General features: G+C 44.5%; 1 protein-coding gene across 1 annotated transcript in view; it reads right to left on the bottom strand.

Moving 5' to 3' along the window:
* LOC101979225 (low-density lipoprotein receptor-related protein 1-like) overlaps window positions 1-18,176 on the bottom strand; it is a 48,479-nt gene that overhangs the window by 10,924 nt on the left and 19,379 nt on the right. The window contains exons 13-23 of the mRNA XM_026787013.1: window positions 17,511-17,735; window positions 12,320-12,631; window positions 10,856-11,068; window positions 8,881-9,060; window positions 8,152-8,367; window positions 6,193-6,425; window positions 4,178-4,307; window positions 3,829-4,013; window positions 2,987-3,173; window positions 1,879-2,097; window positions 1,316-1,496 (exon numbers count right to left, since the gene is read on the bottom strand). Coding sequence (XP_026642814.1) covers window positions 1,316-1,496; window positions 1,879-2,097; window positions 2,987-3,173; window positions 3,829-4,013; window positions 4,178-4,307; window positions 6,193-6,425; window positions 8,152-8,367; window positions 8,881-9,060; window positions 10,856-11,068; window positions 12,320-12,631; window positions 17,511-17,735 — 2,281 coding nt within the window. The remainder of the gene's footprint in view (window positions 1-1,315; window positions 1,497-1,878; window positions 2,098-2,986; window positions 3,174-3,828; window positions 4,014-4,177; window positions 4,308-6,192; window positions 6,426-8,151; window positions 8,368-8,880; window positions 9,061-10,855; window positions 11,069-12,319; window positions 12,632-17,510; window positions 17,736-18,176) is intronic.

Below are 18,176 nucleotides of genomic sequence, written 5' to 3'. Positions count from 1 at the left end.
CTCAAGACCCAGTAATATCACTTTTGGATGCTCAATCGTGTCACAAGGACATGTGCTCAACTATGTTCATAGCAGCTTTGTGTGTCATAGCCAGAACCTGGAAACAACCTAAATGCCCCTCAACCAAAGAATGGATAAGGAAAAGGTGGTACACAGCACCACATTGGAGTACTACACAGCATAAAAAAAATAACAACATCTTGAATTTTTTGGAAAAATGGACGGAGCTAGAAAACATTATTTTGAGAGAGATAACCCAGACACAGAAAGACAATTATCACATGTACTCACTCATAAGTTGTTTTTTTTTTAACATAAAGCAAAGAAAACCAGCCTACAAATCACAATTCTAGAGAACTTAGACAACAATGAGGACACTAAGAGAGTCCTTACATAGATCTAATCTACATGGGAAGTAGAAAGTAGAAAAAACCACAAGATCTCCTGAGTAAATTGGGAGCATGGGGACCTTGGGGGAGGGTTGCAGGGGAGAGGCAGGGAGGAGAGCAGAAAAAAAATGTAGAACTCAATAAAAATCAATCAAACAATCAATAAATAAAATACATATTACACAAGAAAAAAAGAAGAATGAGGATATTAAACGTGGGTTACCACTGGACCCTAGATGCCCTCTATCTTTTTCTTGTATCGGTTACAGCTATAGTTATCCAGTGACAGACCGGGAATATTACCTGAACTTGTGTGCCTTTGGGCTGGAGAGATGGACCAATGGTAAAAGCTCTCGCCTTGAAACCTGACCACTTGAGTTCAATTCTTGGAAACCATCTGATGGGAAGGGAGCACCAACTCCTTCAAATTGTCTTCTGACTTCCACATGTGTGCCTTAGCACTGGAATACACACACACGTGCATGCACACACACACGTGCGCACACACACACACACACACACACACACACAGCTTTCTCAGAAAGAAAGGACTGTAAGTGGAATCACTCAAGCTTCACTCAAATCTAGATGACCCTGATTTAACCATCCTTACTAGCTCCCTTCTCTCCTCATCTGCCATTTAAAAATCAAAATGTGAAAAAAAAATCAAAATGTGTTCTAAGAGTTCATTTGTTTGCCTTAGAAACCAGTGGTGGACCAGGACTAGAGTTGCACTTGGAATTTTCCCCAACGTTTCGAGACCTGTAATAACCATGCTTCTGGTTGACACAGATCAGCTCTAGTTCTAAACCCAGACACATTTTTGATTCACTCATTCTGCATTGGATAGCACAAGCATCAGAGTAGAACTAGACAGGGATAACCAGCTTAAGGTTCTTGACCAGGCATTTTGATGCCCAACTCACCCATTTAGGGGATCCAAAGCCAGAGACTGGGGCTGAAGCACATCATCCAGGACAACTGTGTGCTCGGACTTTCCTCTCTCAATAGCAGTTAACTGAATTGCTAAAATCTGGCCAGCTCCCCTATCAGTCCAGTAGAGATTCCTTCCAATCCAGTCAACCACTATACAGTCTGGCTTTATCCCTAAAGAGAGCATTCAACAGGTATGCTTACACTACATCGTAACTTCAGTCAGCTTAAGCCAAGAGATTCTAGACTTGCAAACCATATCCATTCATTTTCCAAGTGCTAATGCATATCCAGCAGAAAAAACTATTATTAGTATATCCCCAAATACTATTGTAGAGAAAGATAATCATTACAAGCAGTGGCCAATAGGTTGCATCCTGGTAGAACCCATGTCCACTGAAATGAAGATGGTGGCATCTTTCTATTTCTTACTAACCAGCAAGCCTTGGTCCCTTTCAATGGAGGAGGCAAATCCCATCCCAGGTTCACAGCAATTGCCCCTCATTGTGTTGTTTATGCTCTGTATGTTTACTAGGAGCTTTCCAGTAGGGCGTACCTCTCACCACTATCCCATCCTTCTTCGTGGCCATACTCATCCACCTTATAGTTTCTGCACTGGGATCTGCCCAGAAGATTTTCTGATCCACTAAGTCATAGTCCACAGAGTAGATAGCCAGGGTCTTGTCAGTAGTTGCCAGGATATCTTCTTTCAAGCTTCGCAGTCCGGAAAGGAATAGGTTAAACTCAATTGCAACAAGCAGGATTGGCTCAGCACCTGCCAAGGAGAAAGGGCATTCAATGTGACCACAAAGGAGTTTATACAGTCAAGATCAGCACAGGCTAAAGAATAAAAGAATATGACACAATATGTGGCTTTTGGATTCTTGTTGCCGAGGCTGGGCTGTCAATTAGCTCAAATGGAAGGAGTGCTCATAACACAATGGTTACAATAATAACCATGACTTAAGGGTATATGGAATACAGCAATTATTAGCTTATATTAAAAGCAACAACTCCTTTATTTTCTTGGTGAGCAAAATAATGAGTTTCATTGTGACATATGCATTATACACATCATTGTCCCTTGCTCATATCTACTCTCTCCATCCACTTCCATCCCCCATCAATGCTGGTCTATTTCCCTTCTTCAAACAATCCCTGTTCTGCTTTTCTATCATAAAAGCACACACACAAATCCCACATATGAAAGAGAATATATGCTATTTTATCTTTTTCCCCTCTATTATCCTCTCTTATCCCCCTTTAATTCTCTTTGTCCCCACCCGTGATCCCCCTTTGACTTTTATACCCTGCATCTATTCATATAAAAATCTATATTCCACAAAGAAAAGGACAACTGCAATATTTGTCTCTCGAGTCTGGCTTATTTCACTTAACATAATCTCCAGTTCTACTCCTTTTCCTGCCAGTGACATAATTTCATTTTTCTTTAGGACCAAATAAATTCCATTGTGTATAGACACCACATTTTCTTTATCCACACATTTGTTGGTAGGCATTAGGCTGGTTGTGAATGAAATACTGGGGCAGAGAAACTGGAAAGAAAGGTTAGATATGATAAGCTAGGTTGACACACGGTCACAGCGTTAGGGATTCAGTACTCATGACCCAAGACTTAGAAAATATTGCCAGCTCCAGGTTACCTGTTGCCTTACAAGTGTGGCCATCAGGGCCCAGCAAGTAGCCAGGGTGACAGGCACAGTTATATGAGCCCTCAGTATTGACACAGGTCTGACTGCAAGGTCGACCAGTTGGCCGCTGGCACTCATTTACATCCTGACAAATTTGACTGCTGTTATCCAGTTCAAAACCTGGGGCACAAGCACACACCTGAAAGAGATAAGAAGTCACCAACTCATTCCAAAGGCAGAACAGCACTGATCAAAGAGCCTTGATCTTTCTATGAAATTCACATGGGGCTACATTTCATTTTGACAACAGAAGCAGCTTTGCTTCGAACAGCCACTTCACTTTGCCTCATCCACTTCGCTGTACCTGTTACACCCTTCCAGCCTTTATGGGACCAGAGTAACAATGGCCAGGTTCATCCCAGGACGCCAGAGCCTCCACTGCCTTCATGAGACGTGAGCATATGAAGCTAACTGAGTTGGTCATCTGCCAGTAGAGGGTGGCTGTTACCAAATAGCAGAACACTTTCTTTTACTGCACTAAGAGACTTGAGTTCACTACTTGCAACTGAGTAACGCTGCCTTAACCTAGCCAATTCTCGACTTAAGAGCACAATAGATACCATATATCCACAAGGAAGAACTTTCAGGTTGTCATTTTCCTGACCTGCCTGGATGTTTGGATCTTAGCACCATGCAACATTTCTCCTACGGCTCAAGTAGAGACGGGAAGGGCCACAGGTATATGTCTTTGAGATTAAGGTGCCATCGGGAACCACCTGAATGAGTGCCCCCTTGGCTTTTCTCAGCATGAATGCAGCTGATAGAGAACAAACCGTATAACTTCAGCAACTCACTGGCCCAGCTGGGGTCTGGTAGCAGGCATGGTAACATTGCTCGGGGCTGCAGGCTGACGAAGAACACTCTCCACCCTCATCTGAACCATCCGCACAGTCCTCTCGCCCATCACACACCACGCTGAAGCTGAGGCAAGCACCAGTGGCACACTGGAACTCGGAATCCAGGCACTTCTGCGGAGCACCTGTTGGGGCAGGGGATTGCCTTCCTTTAGAGTTTTACAATGGAACCCTAAGCTTCCTACCCCTAAAAGACCCTTCCAATGAGAAAAGAGGGTGAACTTCAGCTTCTGTAGTGTTTGCAGGCAAACCTTTGGCTTCTGCCTCAGTGAGGATGCCCGGCACTTACACTCAGCCTCGTCACTGCTGTCTCTGCAGTCACTCTGTCCATCACAGTGCCAGAAATCAGGTACACATTGATCTCCACTTCTACAGGCCCACTGCCTTGGGCCACAAGGAAGAACCTCGGGGTCACAGTCCTGGAATACAGTGATAATCAGTGCCCACCCTCTCTAGCTAAGTCAGGGGGCTGCAGAGTTAGACAAGGCCCCAGCCAAGGAGACTACGCTCAAGTTCCATCTGCAAGGATGCCAGAGGAAACCTAAGTGCCCAAAAGGGACAGAGTGTGAGATCAGTCTCTTCAGTAGCTGGACATGCAGTACACCCTTAAGAATAGTTTGTTTCCCCAGAGAGACTCCCTTGGAGGAAAGTGGTTATCAGGTGGAGATGGCTTCCAGGTTGGGGATGAGGTATGTATCTACTTCTCCTTCTAGATCTAAGACCCTATCTGGTGCAGACCCATGCAGGCCCTGTGCGTGCTGCCTCAGTCTCTGATTTCATACGTGCTTCTGTTCTGTTGTGTTTCGAAGGCCTTATTTCATTGCTGTTTACAGCCTCATCAGAAGAGTGACCGCCACAAACCCTTTGCGACTCATTCCTGGCACGTTTTCCTTGACTTGGGTAATGGACTATGGACATTATCTGGCCTCTAGGGAATGAAGTAGCCATGCCTGCAGGGGACATGAGTGAGGCTCAGCCTCCTCATTGGCCTTGGAGAAAGGGTGGCATTTGACCTCGAGAAGTGACAAGACCGTGGCCTTGTCGAGGTTGCACCTGCTTAGACTGAGGAGGACAAGAACCTCAAATGGAATTGAGTCTGGGCTTCTGCTCAGGTTCTTGAGCGTAGAGCTACCCTGGACAGCATTACCTCCTGTGGATAATATTGACATCCAAGCAGAACACAACTATAGGTGCTCACAAGGAGTGGCCTGCCAGGTAAGGCAAGCAAATAAACTGTTCCGTGAATAATTGGAAAAAGAAATAAAAGTGTGGGGGAATGGATCAATTGGGACATCTTCTCTTCATCTGGATGAGAGAAGCAAAGGAATCCAATTGAGAGATGAACCCACAGCTCTTTCTGCCACAGTGATACATGCTCCAGTGAATTAAATTTGACAGCATTGTGGGGCAGTGGTAGCACTCTCCTTTAGTCTCAGCACTTGGTGGCGGGGGGGCTTTGAGGGTCAGAGGCAGGTGGATCTATGAGTTTGAGGCCAGCCTGGTCTACAGAGTGAGTTCCAGGACTGCCAGGGCTACACAGAGAAACCCAGTCTCAAAATCAAGCACAACAAAAATAAAATAAAACCAAACAAAATTGACAGCGTCTTTAGCATCTTCTCTGACTTGGGAGGGGCCGTCTGTGTAGCTGATCAACCCCAGAGCTTTTAGACCCATTCCCAGCTTCTAAGCACTAAGGTCATGTGCAAGCAGGGGGCGTCTGGGACAGTCCAGTAAGCTTCATGGTGACAATTCAAAGCAGCTAGGGGACAAGCCTGTCCCACCTCAGAGCTCAGCTTTGGATTGGCTGTTCAAGCCATGGGGATCATGTTCTAATTTTTGGAGTCCTCCTACAACACAAGTTCCTCTAAATTTGTTTTTTTGCAGTTTCCCGGCCACACTCCTATGCAGTCATGGGTGATTAATCTGCCTCCATGTTTTCCTGAATTCCCCAACAGAGAGTATGTGTCACTGTGGTGTTTGAGAGCTGCAGCCAGCAAGCCATTCTGCATAGACAATCAAAAATATTTCTGAAAAGTCATTCTTTACCACGCATTTAACAGATTGCTTCCTGTCTCTGCTCCCTAAACAATGCTGTGTGAAAACTACTCGGCATAAGCATGGCACTAGTAGTTATAAATAACATAAAGAGGACTTAATGTATGGGAACATATGGGTCCATTATAAGCAAATACTATGCTACACCCTATGAAAGACTTGGGCATCCACAGATTCTGGCATCCTTACTCCTTTTGGCTACTCAGGGGCAATGGTACCTCTGCATATGTCTGAAGGAGGGGTAGCTACCTTCTCATCGGTCCCATCTTTGCAGTCTGCATCATGGTCACATATCCACTCTGTCAACACACATTCTCCACTCTTCAGACATCTCATCTCCCCTTCTGGACACCGTAGGGCAACAGGGCATCCTTCCTCATCTGAGTGGTCCAGGCAGTCTCGGTTCCCATCACAATGCAGAGAAGACGAGATGCATTGGCCATTCCCACACTGAAATTCAGAGGAGCTGCATTCTTCACGAACTGAGAAAGGTAACGCTTTGGATAAGAGCTCGGGCAACTCTGAAGAAACCCAGCGACGAGGAAAACACTTTAGAGACTCTCTCAAGTTCTGCTGTCACCTTGGGAACCAGCCCCACCAGGCAGGAAATCATCTCTAGGTAAGAGCTACACTAGGAAGGACCTACTGTTAATCTAATGCCCCAATCCTGTCTTGGTCCTTAGGACTGAAGAACAGGGATGGGAGGACCTATAGCAGATCCTGAAATAAGCAAAGTGAGGAACCTTCTTTGCAAACTATTCGTGCAAGAGAAATTCTCTCACAACCTCCAAAATGTTCTATAATTTGTTTTGTTGGACTCATTGTCTACAGAGAAAAACTGCTTGATTGTTCCCCAGAAAAAGACATAAATAAAATATCAAAGGTATATTCCATCCAGAGCACAGGCTCCTTCAAGTATCTCATTCTCCCTGATGGGTTCTTGGCCCCAGGTGCAATCACAGCTCCGGCTACATGGTCCATTCCACATCCAAACCTGCTGAGGTCCCACCCAGTTCTTCCCACTTCAATTCTTGACCCTCCTACAAGGTGATGCAGGTCTCTGAACCAATCATTAGAAAGACAAATAAAGACTCTGCAGTCCATAAAAATGAAGGGAGGGAGGGTTGCAAGGCCTACAAATGATATGGCCCAGTGGGTAAAAAGACCAAATGCAAAGTGCTCAGGGAGGTAGATCTTTAACTTGACAAAAAAATAATTTTGGAAACTAGACCTATTTTTCTTTACTGGAAATATTCTTGTTATTCTTGTTATGTGTGTGGTAGGACTCTCTAGATGTCTCTAGTTTCAACTCTTTACTATCAAACTTCTACAGTAAGTATAGCGCCCAATGTGTGTGTGTGTGAGTGTGTGTGTGTTTTCAGGTGGGATATAGCACTATGCCTTTTGTGTCAGCTCTCACACTTTAATCCAGCATCTTTAGTGCCATCTCCTTAGAACTATGCTTTCCACATTTCATACTCTGGTGATTTTACTACTCCAATAACCTCAGAGCCATGAAAGTGCTGTCATATGCTCCCAGCACAAGAAGATGTCATGGCAGGCATGATAGCACACACCTTTGATCCTGGTGCTTGGAGGCAGCGGCACGAGGATCTTTATGAGTGAAAAGCCATCCTGATCTATGTGGCGAGTTCCAGACCAGCCAGAGCTACATATTGAGAATCTGTGTCCAAAACAAACCACCCCATACGCACACCAAGAAAAAAGCTGTGGTGGGTCTAATGAAGCAGATGATTATATTAAATGTGATTGTTAATGAAAATCAACAGCATAGAGGCATCTTTAAATAGCGCTACTTAAACAATGCAACAATATATTGGTTAAATGATAAAGGTACTGTGGCCAGCGGTTTGAAGGAATCCAGCCTTAGATTCCTCCACCCCTAGGAGCAAGGGCTCAATACCTGCTCAATGGGTCATGTTTAGGTTACTCTTCAGAGCAATGTTATAGAACATAATTTCCCAAAAGAAGAGGCGTCAACTATGAGACAGTTGGAAGTACTCCTGGAGGCCAGACATCCGGGGAGGGGCAGGCATGATGGTGCATTCCTTTAGTCCTATAGCTCCGGAGGCTGAGGGAGGTGAATTCCAGGTCAGCCAGGGCTACAATGCGAAACCTAGCACCCCTCTTTATAGACACACACACACTTGCATGCGCACACACACACCTTAAGCTCATGGAACTTACCGCACCCTTGCTCATCTCTTCTGTCCAAACAGTCTAGTTTCCCATCACACTGCCAGCTCTTAGGGATACAGCGGGTCTTGTTGTCACAGCGCAGTGAGCAGTCTTCAGCAGGCCTCCAGCAGCCCAGCTCATCGGACCCATCCGGGCACTGCTGAGCTCCATCGCAGTGGTCTTTCTCCTCTATGCACCCGCTTCCATCCAGACACTGGAAAACCCCTAGCATGGAGAAGGTCCAAGACTCGCATTGGTCCAGAAGGAAGGTTTCAAACAAGATGGCCTCACTTTGTTCCAGTGTCTAAAGGGTCTACAAACTGCATCTCCTTTGATCTGCGTTCTAGTGTGTGGCTGATACATAAGCCATCTTAATGTGCTCAGGTCAATTATGCTACCAACCTGAACTGAGTTATTTAAATAAGACAGCATGTGTTTGGTTTCTTTGATAATTTGTTAAATGACTATCAACTCTTAGAAGTGGGCCACTTAGGACATTCTGTGGACCAGCCTATAAAAAGGCAGATATCGAAACACTTAGCTAATTTAAGGAGGCAACCAGGCAACAAACACGGACGGATGAAGTGTGTCCTTGCGGAATCAGCGTTCCTACAGATGAGAGCATGCAAACTGGTCCAGGGGAAGTTAGGATGTCACAAGTAATGACATACTCTGGCTGTTCCTCTCAGGTGCCTGAAGATGACCCTGGCACAAAGCACAGAGGACAGGGTGACCAACCTGGTTGATGGCAGACCCGGGAGCAGTTCTCTTCATCTGAGCCATCCTGACAGTCACGTGCACCATCACAGAGGGACTCCCTGGGAATGCATCCCTTCCCATCCTGACAGGGGACAGAGGACCGGGTGCAGAGAACGGGAGGAGAAGAGACAGCAGGCACTGTCTCCATAAGCCCAGGGTCTAGAGCAAACCATGTCACTTCAGCAAGTCAGTCCAGGAGGGGCCAGCATGAGCATGTTCCCACTGTCCCCTCCCTTGAACATTCACCCCAGGGCTGAGGATCCACATGAGTTTTACCCTCACAAGAGCCAATGAAAGCAAGCAATGTACACACACTTAGATAAGCACGCTACATGGACCCCTATCTACCGGCTTTGAATTTGTTCATGCTCTTTTCTCCTCTCTGGGCTACCTGATTCCCCACTGCATCTGAGAAATGAAAAGCAAAGTGTAACTGTGTTTTACATCATGTTCTGTCCATCACAGACTGCACGGAGGGTGGCGCATAAGAGCAGAGCCAAACACTCATTGCAGAGTTACTACAATCAACGGGTGTGAACAAACCCATTGCTGTTATTTGGAGTAGGTGTGTACGGTCGGTCTACAGCTCAGTTTAGATAACATTCTATAATGGTGACACGTTACCAGGTGAGATCATGGTGTCCCTACCCCTAAGCAATGCACAACAGTCCTTCTGGTTCCCTGGCATGGCATGGCATGACAGCTAGCATAAGCGAGTCTCTCATTGTCGAAATGCATAAGTTACAGTACCACATGTTACTAATTAGCATTTGTCGGCAACTATGGCAACAACATCCGGACAGATGTGTTAGAGATCAGAATAAGATCAAAGCAGGAAGGTTAACTATATCTGCATGTCACCTCAGGAATACATCCTTAGACCGGATGCTTTGTAACTTTTAAGATCAGGATAAAGCAACCAATGAGTCAAAAAGGTCATCTGGGTCACTGAGAAGATAGAGATGGGAAACTGTGAGACTGGATGCAGAGAGGAAATGGTTCTGTCTCTTTGGTTTCAATTCTTCCTTCATCTACTCAGCTGCTTCTGCCAAAGAAGCCTCTAAAACCCAGGGTGGGAATTCCTCTGTTTCTGCTTCATAACCTAGGACTGGATGTCCTTTGCTCTGCTGAAGGATTATATGAAAAGATGATGCATAAGCCTGCTTCACTTTGACACAACTCTAGCAAAAGAAAGAGCGATGCTTTCCTCTGGAACAGAATGAACATGCCAGTCCAAAAACTTGAAATCCAAAAAACTCCAAATTTTAAAACATTTTTAACCGGACATGGTTAGGTAAAGAAAACTCTACACCTGACTTCATGCGGCAGGTCACACTCAAAAGGCAGGCACTGAGACAGTTGTAGAGAATGACCTTCAGCTTGTGCGCATAAAGTGTGCATGAATTGTAAATGAGTTTCATGCTTACACTTGGGTTTCATCCATAAGATATTTTATTAGGGAGCTGAAAATGACTCCAAAGCCTAAAACAGAGAACCAGAACTTGAGATATTCTTGGTCCTAAATATTTTGGGTAGAGGATATTCAACCTGTATCCACAGTCTTGGAGGCACATCACAGGGGGGGGGGGTCCCCTGCACAACGTCACTGCTTCGCGTCTCATGAAAGAATGGGTTGTTTTGGTAAATCAGTTTGGAAGCAGTTTAGAACTATGTTCATACGCAGACTAAGATTCTTGAATACACTAACATGAAAGACCTTTTCCCAGAGGGGGACATCAGGCAGACCTTGAGAACTGCTATGACTTTTATGGTCACAGTTAACTGGCTAAAACTCTCAGCAAGTTTGAAAAGGGTGTTTAAACTCCCAGAATATGAACAAGTTACGCAGGGGGGATTCTGGAAGGAAGAGGAAACAAGTACCAATATAAACAAATGGATACTCAGGAGTTCACCCTAGAAAACATGGGGGATGGCCCCACAAAGAAAGACTCGCCTGGAACTTTCTGGTTTTCTGCCAAGATGATCATTTTCTTTATGTGCAGCTCCTTCAGTGTGGAGAAGGGCTCCAGTGTCTTCCTGTTCCACAGCACAAGAGCTGCCTTGTCTGCCGTCACCAGGTAGGGCTCATGGGCCGCCATAACTACATCGCTCCAGGATGCGTTCAGGGAGCATGTTCGGTTCTTTAGTAGACTGAGACTGTGCAACCCTAGGGAAGAATAAGAATCAAGATTGATTGGCCTGTGACCCAGAGCAAGGTGGGAGGTATCAGTACCATGCGATGGGGTCCAAAGACCCAAAACTCCAAGGAAGCACATTGCCCTCTTTGAAAGTTTCATGGGTTTTAGTGTCATAAGTTTAAAGTAACTAGTGAATATTTTAAGCTCCAGGAAAGTGGGGATCTTAGGTCTGACACTCAGAGACACCAGCTGTGACCTCACTGCCTGAATGTGTCTTGTGTTGTTAGGTTTATGACAACGCGACCCAAGCCAGGGTCATGTGTGAAGAGGGAACTTTAATTGAAACGTGCCTTGTTAGACTGGCCCAGAGGCAAGCCTATGGGGTATTTTCTTGATTAATAACAGATGTGGGAGGTCCCAGCCCAAAGTGGGTGGTACCATCCCTGGGCAAGGTCCTGGGTTCTATAAGAAAGCAAATTTGGAAATCCAGGAGGAGCAAGCTGGTAAGCAGTACTCCTTCATGGCCTCTGATGTAGTTCTTGCCTCCAGGTTTCTGCCCTGAGTTCCCTTCCTTCATAAAGGACCAAAAGTTGGAAGGTTGGGCAAACCTATTCCTCTTCACGTTGCTTTTGGTCATGGTCTTTAAACCCAGCAATCGAAAGCAGCGTGTACTAAAGAACATGGCTCTCAGCATGTCGCTACAGGCCCTACGGCAGCTGCTAGGTAAGAAGGTGGGCAATCTCTGTGCAGCTACAGCTTACACAGTTTTACCAAGGTCCAAGCATAGCTTGGTACCTCCTGAGCAGAGGATGTGTGCTTCTGCTATTTCTAGCTGTGGAAGAAAAGCAAATTCAGAACAAAATTTTGGAAAAACAACTAAGTATATATTTTGAAGCTTTCAAGTCTATTATTTCTGGTGTTATATTTTTTTTTAATCCCTAAACCAGACTGATAGATAAGAGATGCCTTGCAGTAAACTGTCAAAGTTTGAGTTAAAGTCTTTGTCGAAGCAGTGCTCAGAATAAGTAGGACAGCTAGAAGAAAGATTTTGAATACTCTTTATACAAAGTAACAGTACATGCTTGAGGAGATGAATATACTAATTACTGTAATTTGATCTTTACACATTGTATACAGGTGTCAAAATATCTTATTTATCCCACCATAGCTCAAAACACAAAATTAACTTTAAAAAAAAAATGACTTGAAGCATTGTAATGTAAAGAAGCTTTGGCATATGGCCTCAGATTCTACCCATGGTACTATTGTATAGTACTTACCCAACCCTTTGGTGGTCCAGAGGATACTAGCAGACCCAAGGTCCAAGGCCATCCTGGTGTCTGCGGCCCAGGTGCCTCTCCAGACTTCCTGTCTGGTTTTGCCGTCGAGGGTCATGCTTTGAAGGGGCCTCCCACTCTCCACCCAGTATAGCACCCGTCTAGGCCAGTCTAGAAGCAGCTGTAGTATAACATTGCCAGTGCTGTAGAGAGTGTAGGAGTCAGGGCCAGGAACTCTGGTCTTCTGAATCGTACTTCGGTCACAGGGTAGCCAGAACAGGTTCCCGGTAGAGATGTCCACATTTGCTGAGCAGACTGTGGGAGGGACAGAGGCTGCCTTAGCAAAGGCTTCTAGGTATATTTGCATACTGACTCAAATGTATCAAGGAGAGAAGAGAGACCCGGCCCCTTTGAGCAGACACTTCTCTGTAACATGAACCTCTTAATGGCTACTCTGAATCAGGCAGCTTGTGACTTGAGTCCCAGTGGTCTCTACAGCCACCTGGCAAGATCCACTACATCTTGAAGGAGATGTCCACGTGGTCTGCATTTGAACACAGGCCTGACACTTCAGAGTGACATCCCTTCTTCTGGCGAGTCAATATGCAAATCAGTCATTTATACATTAAGGGGTTAGATTTGACTAAAACAAGAGACATCATTTCAGATAGAATGCAAGGTCACCAAGAGAGCACAGACAAGGAATAAAATCTACACTGAGAACATGCAGGTATGATAAGGACCAAGCTCAGAAAAAATATGGGTATTGTGGTGATTTGAATGAAAATGCCCCCACTAGGCTTACAGGGAGTGGCACTATTAGGAGTTGGGACTTTGTTGGGGTAGATGTGGTCTTGCTGGAGGAAATGTGACACTGGGGGTGGGCTTTGAGGTTTCAGATGCTCAGGCCAGGCCCAGTGTTGCTCTCTCTTCCTCCTGCTTGTAGATAAGGACGTAGAAACCTCAGCTACCTCTCCGTCATCATGTCTGCCTGCAAGTCACCATGCTTCTCACCATGATGATAATGGACTAAATCTCTGAACTATAAGCCAGCCCCAATTAGATGTTTTCCTTTATTAAAGTTGCCATGGTCATGGTGTCTCTTCACAGCAACAGACACCTTAACTAAGACAGGCATCCTTTATCAGATGTGAATAATTGAATCAGGCACTAACTTCCAACACTCTTCCCTTCCTTCTCATGCCCAGTACAACAGGTCTATGGCAGAGCTAGGCTAGAGTTGATCTACCATGGTTTGTACCCAGTCATTAAGATTAAGAGCAGAATCAAGCTAGAAGGTCAGAATGCCTCCTGCGAAATCCTGTTTCTATGCCTCGGTTTCCTCAAATCCATTATAAGAATGCTTCTCTCATGAGGCTATTACAAACAGAGCTAAAACAGAGAATCTTAGAATAGTGACTGCTATTTTACGGTAAGTTACTAAAGCTGACCACACAAGCTTACAACAGCCAAGTGCCAGGAAATCTGCAAGATGATGGTTCGATTAATTTAAAGTAATTAAATTAATCATATTGATTTACAGTAGTAATAAAAATTTGACTAGTATATTCTTAATTGTTTTATTGCAATTTACTATTACTGGCTTCGAATTCCTTATCATGAAACTGCATGTGGCTCTGGACTTGGTATTCTTTCTGGACTTTTTACAGATTGGCTTCGAATGGGACATGAGTCTAAACATGATATTTGTTTTTGTTTCCTGTTTACCTTATATATATAGCCTCAAAGCAGTCTTATAAAACACTGCCTGCACTTCACTGAGGACAGATGTGGAATTTCCCACCTATCGCATCATGGAGGACATTGAGATTTTATGGCAAACCCTATCACACTTTTGTTTTTATAGTCAATCATTCCTGAAGGGTGAACATACTGTGTAAAGTTTGCTTCCATGAATATTCCGAAACCCATTTTAACCGTGTCACATGGTAGCTTGGAAGCTGGCATTGTGGGGTGTTTACACCATGTTTACGCCATGAAAACTGTCAGCACTGTGCATCTGATCTGGGCGTACTTGTTTTGGAGTGGCTTGTTGGTTTTGTTTTGTTCTCCAGACTAGAGATAGATAAATAATTGACGTTGGGTGAAATTTGGTCCACTGCCTTTTGATATAGATAACTTTTCATGGGAATACAGCTAGTAGTTCATACACTGTATAATGCTCTTTTCATGATATAATAACAAATATCCACCAAACATGGTGATTCTTACTGGCATTTCATGCAAAGTTTGTCAATCTTTAGTCTTTACTTAAGAAAAGAAATATGGGTAGAGGTGCTTGCCACCAAGTTTGATAACCTGAGGTTGATCCTTGGCACTCACGTGGTGGCAGGCAAGGACTAATTCCTGAAAGCTCTCCTCTGATCTACTCACACACATGTGTAAACATGCATACACACACACACACACATACACACACACACACACACACACACACACACACCACAAAATAAAAGAAATGTAAAGAAAGCAAACATGTTACCAATGCTGATTCCACCTACATGTGAGATCAATTCAACTCTAAGTAGCCAGCAAATCCAAGAATCATTTTCTAGCACTTATAATGTATTAATCAGGTCATCAGAGCCACCGTTTATGGCACTGGTGAACTAATTCCATTGTGTCTTCATCACTTCACCTTTGTTTCACTTGTTCATAGAAACAAAAGTATGAAATGCTATTCAAGTCAAAACTACACCTCCTCTACGACTTTACCAGATCAAGGGTTCAGTCTAGGGCTTTACATTAATCATGGACTGCATTTGATTTGTCAGTAAGTTTTATTATAAGCATATAGCAGGGAATGTGCATGCATGGTTCTTCCTCCTATTATGCTTTTGTTTCTATTTCTTAGGCATTGCAACGAGATACCGGAGGTGGGGAAAAAAGTCAGGAAAGAAGGGTTTATTCCGGCCCATGGTCTACTCTCCAGCTGTTTGTCTCTGGGCCACTGTGTGGTAAAGCAGGACAAGGCGGCAGAGAGCACGCACTGGAATGATGGGGTTTACAGCATCATGGACAGGAAGTCGGCAGGGAGAAGACCAGTTGTACTTTCCAAGGCCTAGCCCAGCAGCCTCCTTCCCCCAGGCACGTTCTGGCTTCTCGCAGCCCATTCGTTTCTGAATTCCTCGCTGGTTTAATCTACTGATGAGGTTAGCAACCTGACGATTCGATCTCAACAATACCACCTGAAAGTCCTCATAAAACATACGACTGGGAAGAGGGTGGCATTCATTTCCTATCCAAACGGTAAGCCCCAGAGAGCCAGTTGTTCAACCCATCTACTGGGCACGATAGCGAGAACTCAGTGTTAACTACTGAGGGGTGGAGAAACACATGCGTGGTGACTCGGGATGAGGGGGTGTGGTGTCGGGGGGAAGCCACTACACACAGCCTTAATACGCTACTTATTGTTCTTCCTTTCGGGTGATGTGTTTCTTTACTACATCACAACCTCCCGTGGGAGGAACCGCTGTCAGATTTGGGCAGAATCCTCTCCATATCCGCGAAGTCATTCTTGCCCAAGCTCAACGCTCTCTCCCTTGCCAGGCTCTGCAATGTACAGAGAGTGTTCATTCTTATACTGAATTATGGATTTCATCTTTGCCCTTTGCAGACTCAAGGTTGAAAATCTCCTTTCCAGGCTCACATAACGTTCTTTGAACAATGCCATATTTGTACTTTAGAGAGACATACTACGAGATCTTCTCATTTTTTCACTAAGAATTTTAACTGGATTTTTTTTGTTTGTTTGTTTGTTTTTTTTTTGGTCTCAATTTTCAACTTTAGTGTAAGAGTAATGTGCTCAAGAGAAAGCACTGACCTCAGTGTACTCAAATGGACTGATGGCTTTTAAAGAGGCCACATAATCTGTGGACTTGTCTGGCTAGCAGGAGTGAGACTGTTGTCTTTGTTCTGTTTGAACCACTGTTGCAGTGTGTTTGGATCTCAAATACCCCACTAAGGTTCATGTGTTAGTGCCTTGATGCTCAGCCTGCTATTGGGATGCTGTGGGACTTTTAATGGATGAGGACCAATGGGAGACAATCAGGTAATTGGGAATATATGCCCTCAAATGGTCTATGGGTTTCCAGTCTCTGCCTTTTCGTTTCCTTTTTTATTTTTCTGTGGCCTTGGGCCCACAATTCTCCTCCCAACATTGGCGACCAGCACCACCACCAAGGCCTAAAAATAATGAGTAACCCTAAATGGACTAAGAGCTAAAATCAACCTTTTCTTTCATTTACTTACGCATTCTTTGTTCAGTTAGGATTTTCTCTTTACAAATTGATCACCTTGGGCATTTATTATACTTATGGAGAACTATCATTGCTCTACAATAGAGCCAGCTCAGATTAAACCAACAGTCCTTGATATAACTGCAACACAGAAGCCAATTAGCATGGCCAGCCAGCGGAGAGAAGGTAACATTTCCATTAGGTAGGAAGACATTTTGCAATCGGGCATCTCACAGATAGCTGTTAGGTGCTGTCACGGTTAGTTTGTCCTCTGACTGGGGCCTTAGAAATTGCTACTCACCTGCCATTGTACTTATCCAGCCCTCTGGGTCCTGTAGGACCCCAAGGAAAGTGTCAAAGGCACTTGTATTCTCAAGGCAGAGCCTTAGCACTTGGCAGAGCACACAGGGACAGATGTTCAGAAATCTCATTACTCACCCAGAGCTCAAGGCTCCGTCCTTTACGATGGAGACGTTTGCTGCGTTTAGGCAGAATCAGGAGAACTTGAGGGTGAGGTGCAGCGTTTAGGAGTGTGGGAAGGGAAAGTATATACTGCCATATTAAGAAAATATCTAGCTTTTTCTCTCTGAAATCTGCATTGCAAATGACTTTTAAATTAGAGTATGAAAAATCTGCAATGCAAAACTGAAGAACGAAAGGATCTTTTTTTTCTATTCTTCCCTGACTAAAGGTCGGGAAAGCAAAAATTAAAAAAAGCAAAAACAAAAACCTAAAAACCTTATCCCTCTATTTAACCTCATGACAGTGGTCACACCCAAGAACAACGGGTCAATAGCTGATATCACATTCAGTTAGTCACACCTAGTCTTAGGCATGAAAATACGTTTAGATCAGGGATGGGTGCACTTTTTTGGTCCTACATATTTTAGACCCAGAAAATAAAGGAAGAAAACAAGATGACTACCACAGCTCACCTGTATGCTGGGTCCAAATCTCTCGCTTTTGCCCTGAAAATCCCTCTGAATAAATGAGATGACCCTGGGCATCTGACCAATAGATGAACTTTCTTTTCCAGTCCACATCCAGTAAGTAGAGGTTCCCAGCATGCTCCTCCACTAGAGTTCTTTCTATAGCAGATCCCATAGAGCTGACTTTCAGCAAGTATAGACGCTTGCCAGAAGAAAACACAACTTTCAGCTCTGCAAAGGGAAGGGAGAGGTTTGCTGTTTGACCATTCAGACAAATGCCGGGTTCCCTACGGGGAGTAGCCTCATCTCAAGCTCGGGCACCCACACAAATGTCTTACATCCCCGCCTGTGTAGCAGACACACATGACCCTATCACCACCATAGCCTCTAAAGATGAGCTATTTGGGAAGATGGCCAGTGTTGGTGTCAGCTTTTCCGAGGCACGGGGTATTTCTGACGTTCAGTGGAAGGATAAAACTGAATCACTGACGTGCATCACTCCTTAGTAATGTCTTGCTCCTAGAGAACTTTTGTTTGCTTATTTTATTTATTTATAGACAGTTTTTTTTTTTTGCGCGGGGGGCGGGGGGTTTTGGGGGATTTGAGACAGGGTTTCTCTGTGTAGCTTTGGTGCCTGTCCTGGAATTAGCTCTTGTAGACCAGGCTGGCCTC

This window comes from Microtus ochrogaster, linkage group LG7_11 (assembly GCF_000317375.1).
Source record: "Microtus ochrogaster isolate Prairie Vole_2 linkage group LG7_11, MicOch1.0, whole genome shotgun sequence".
Taxonomy (NCBI): Eukaryota; Metazoa; Chordata; class Mammalia; order Rodentia; family Cricetidae; genus Microtus; species Microtus ochrogaster.
This window is presented reverse-complemented; position numbering and strand designations above follow the sequence as displayed.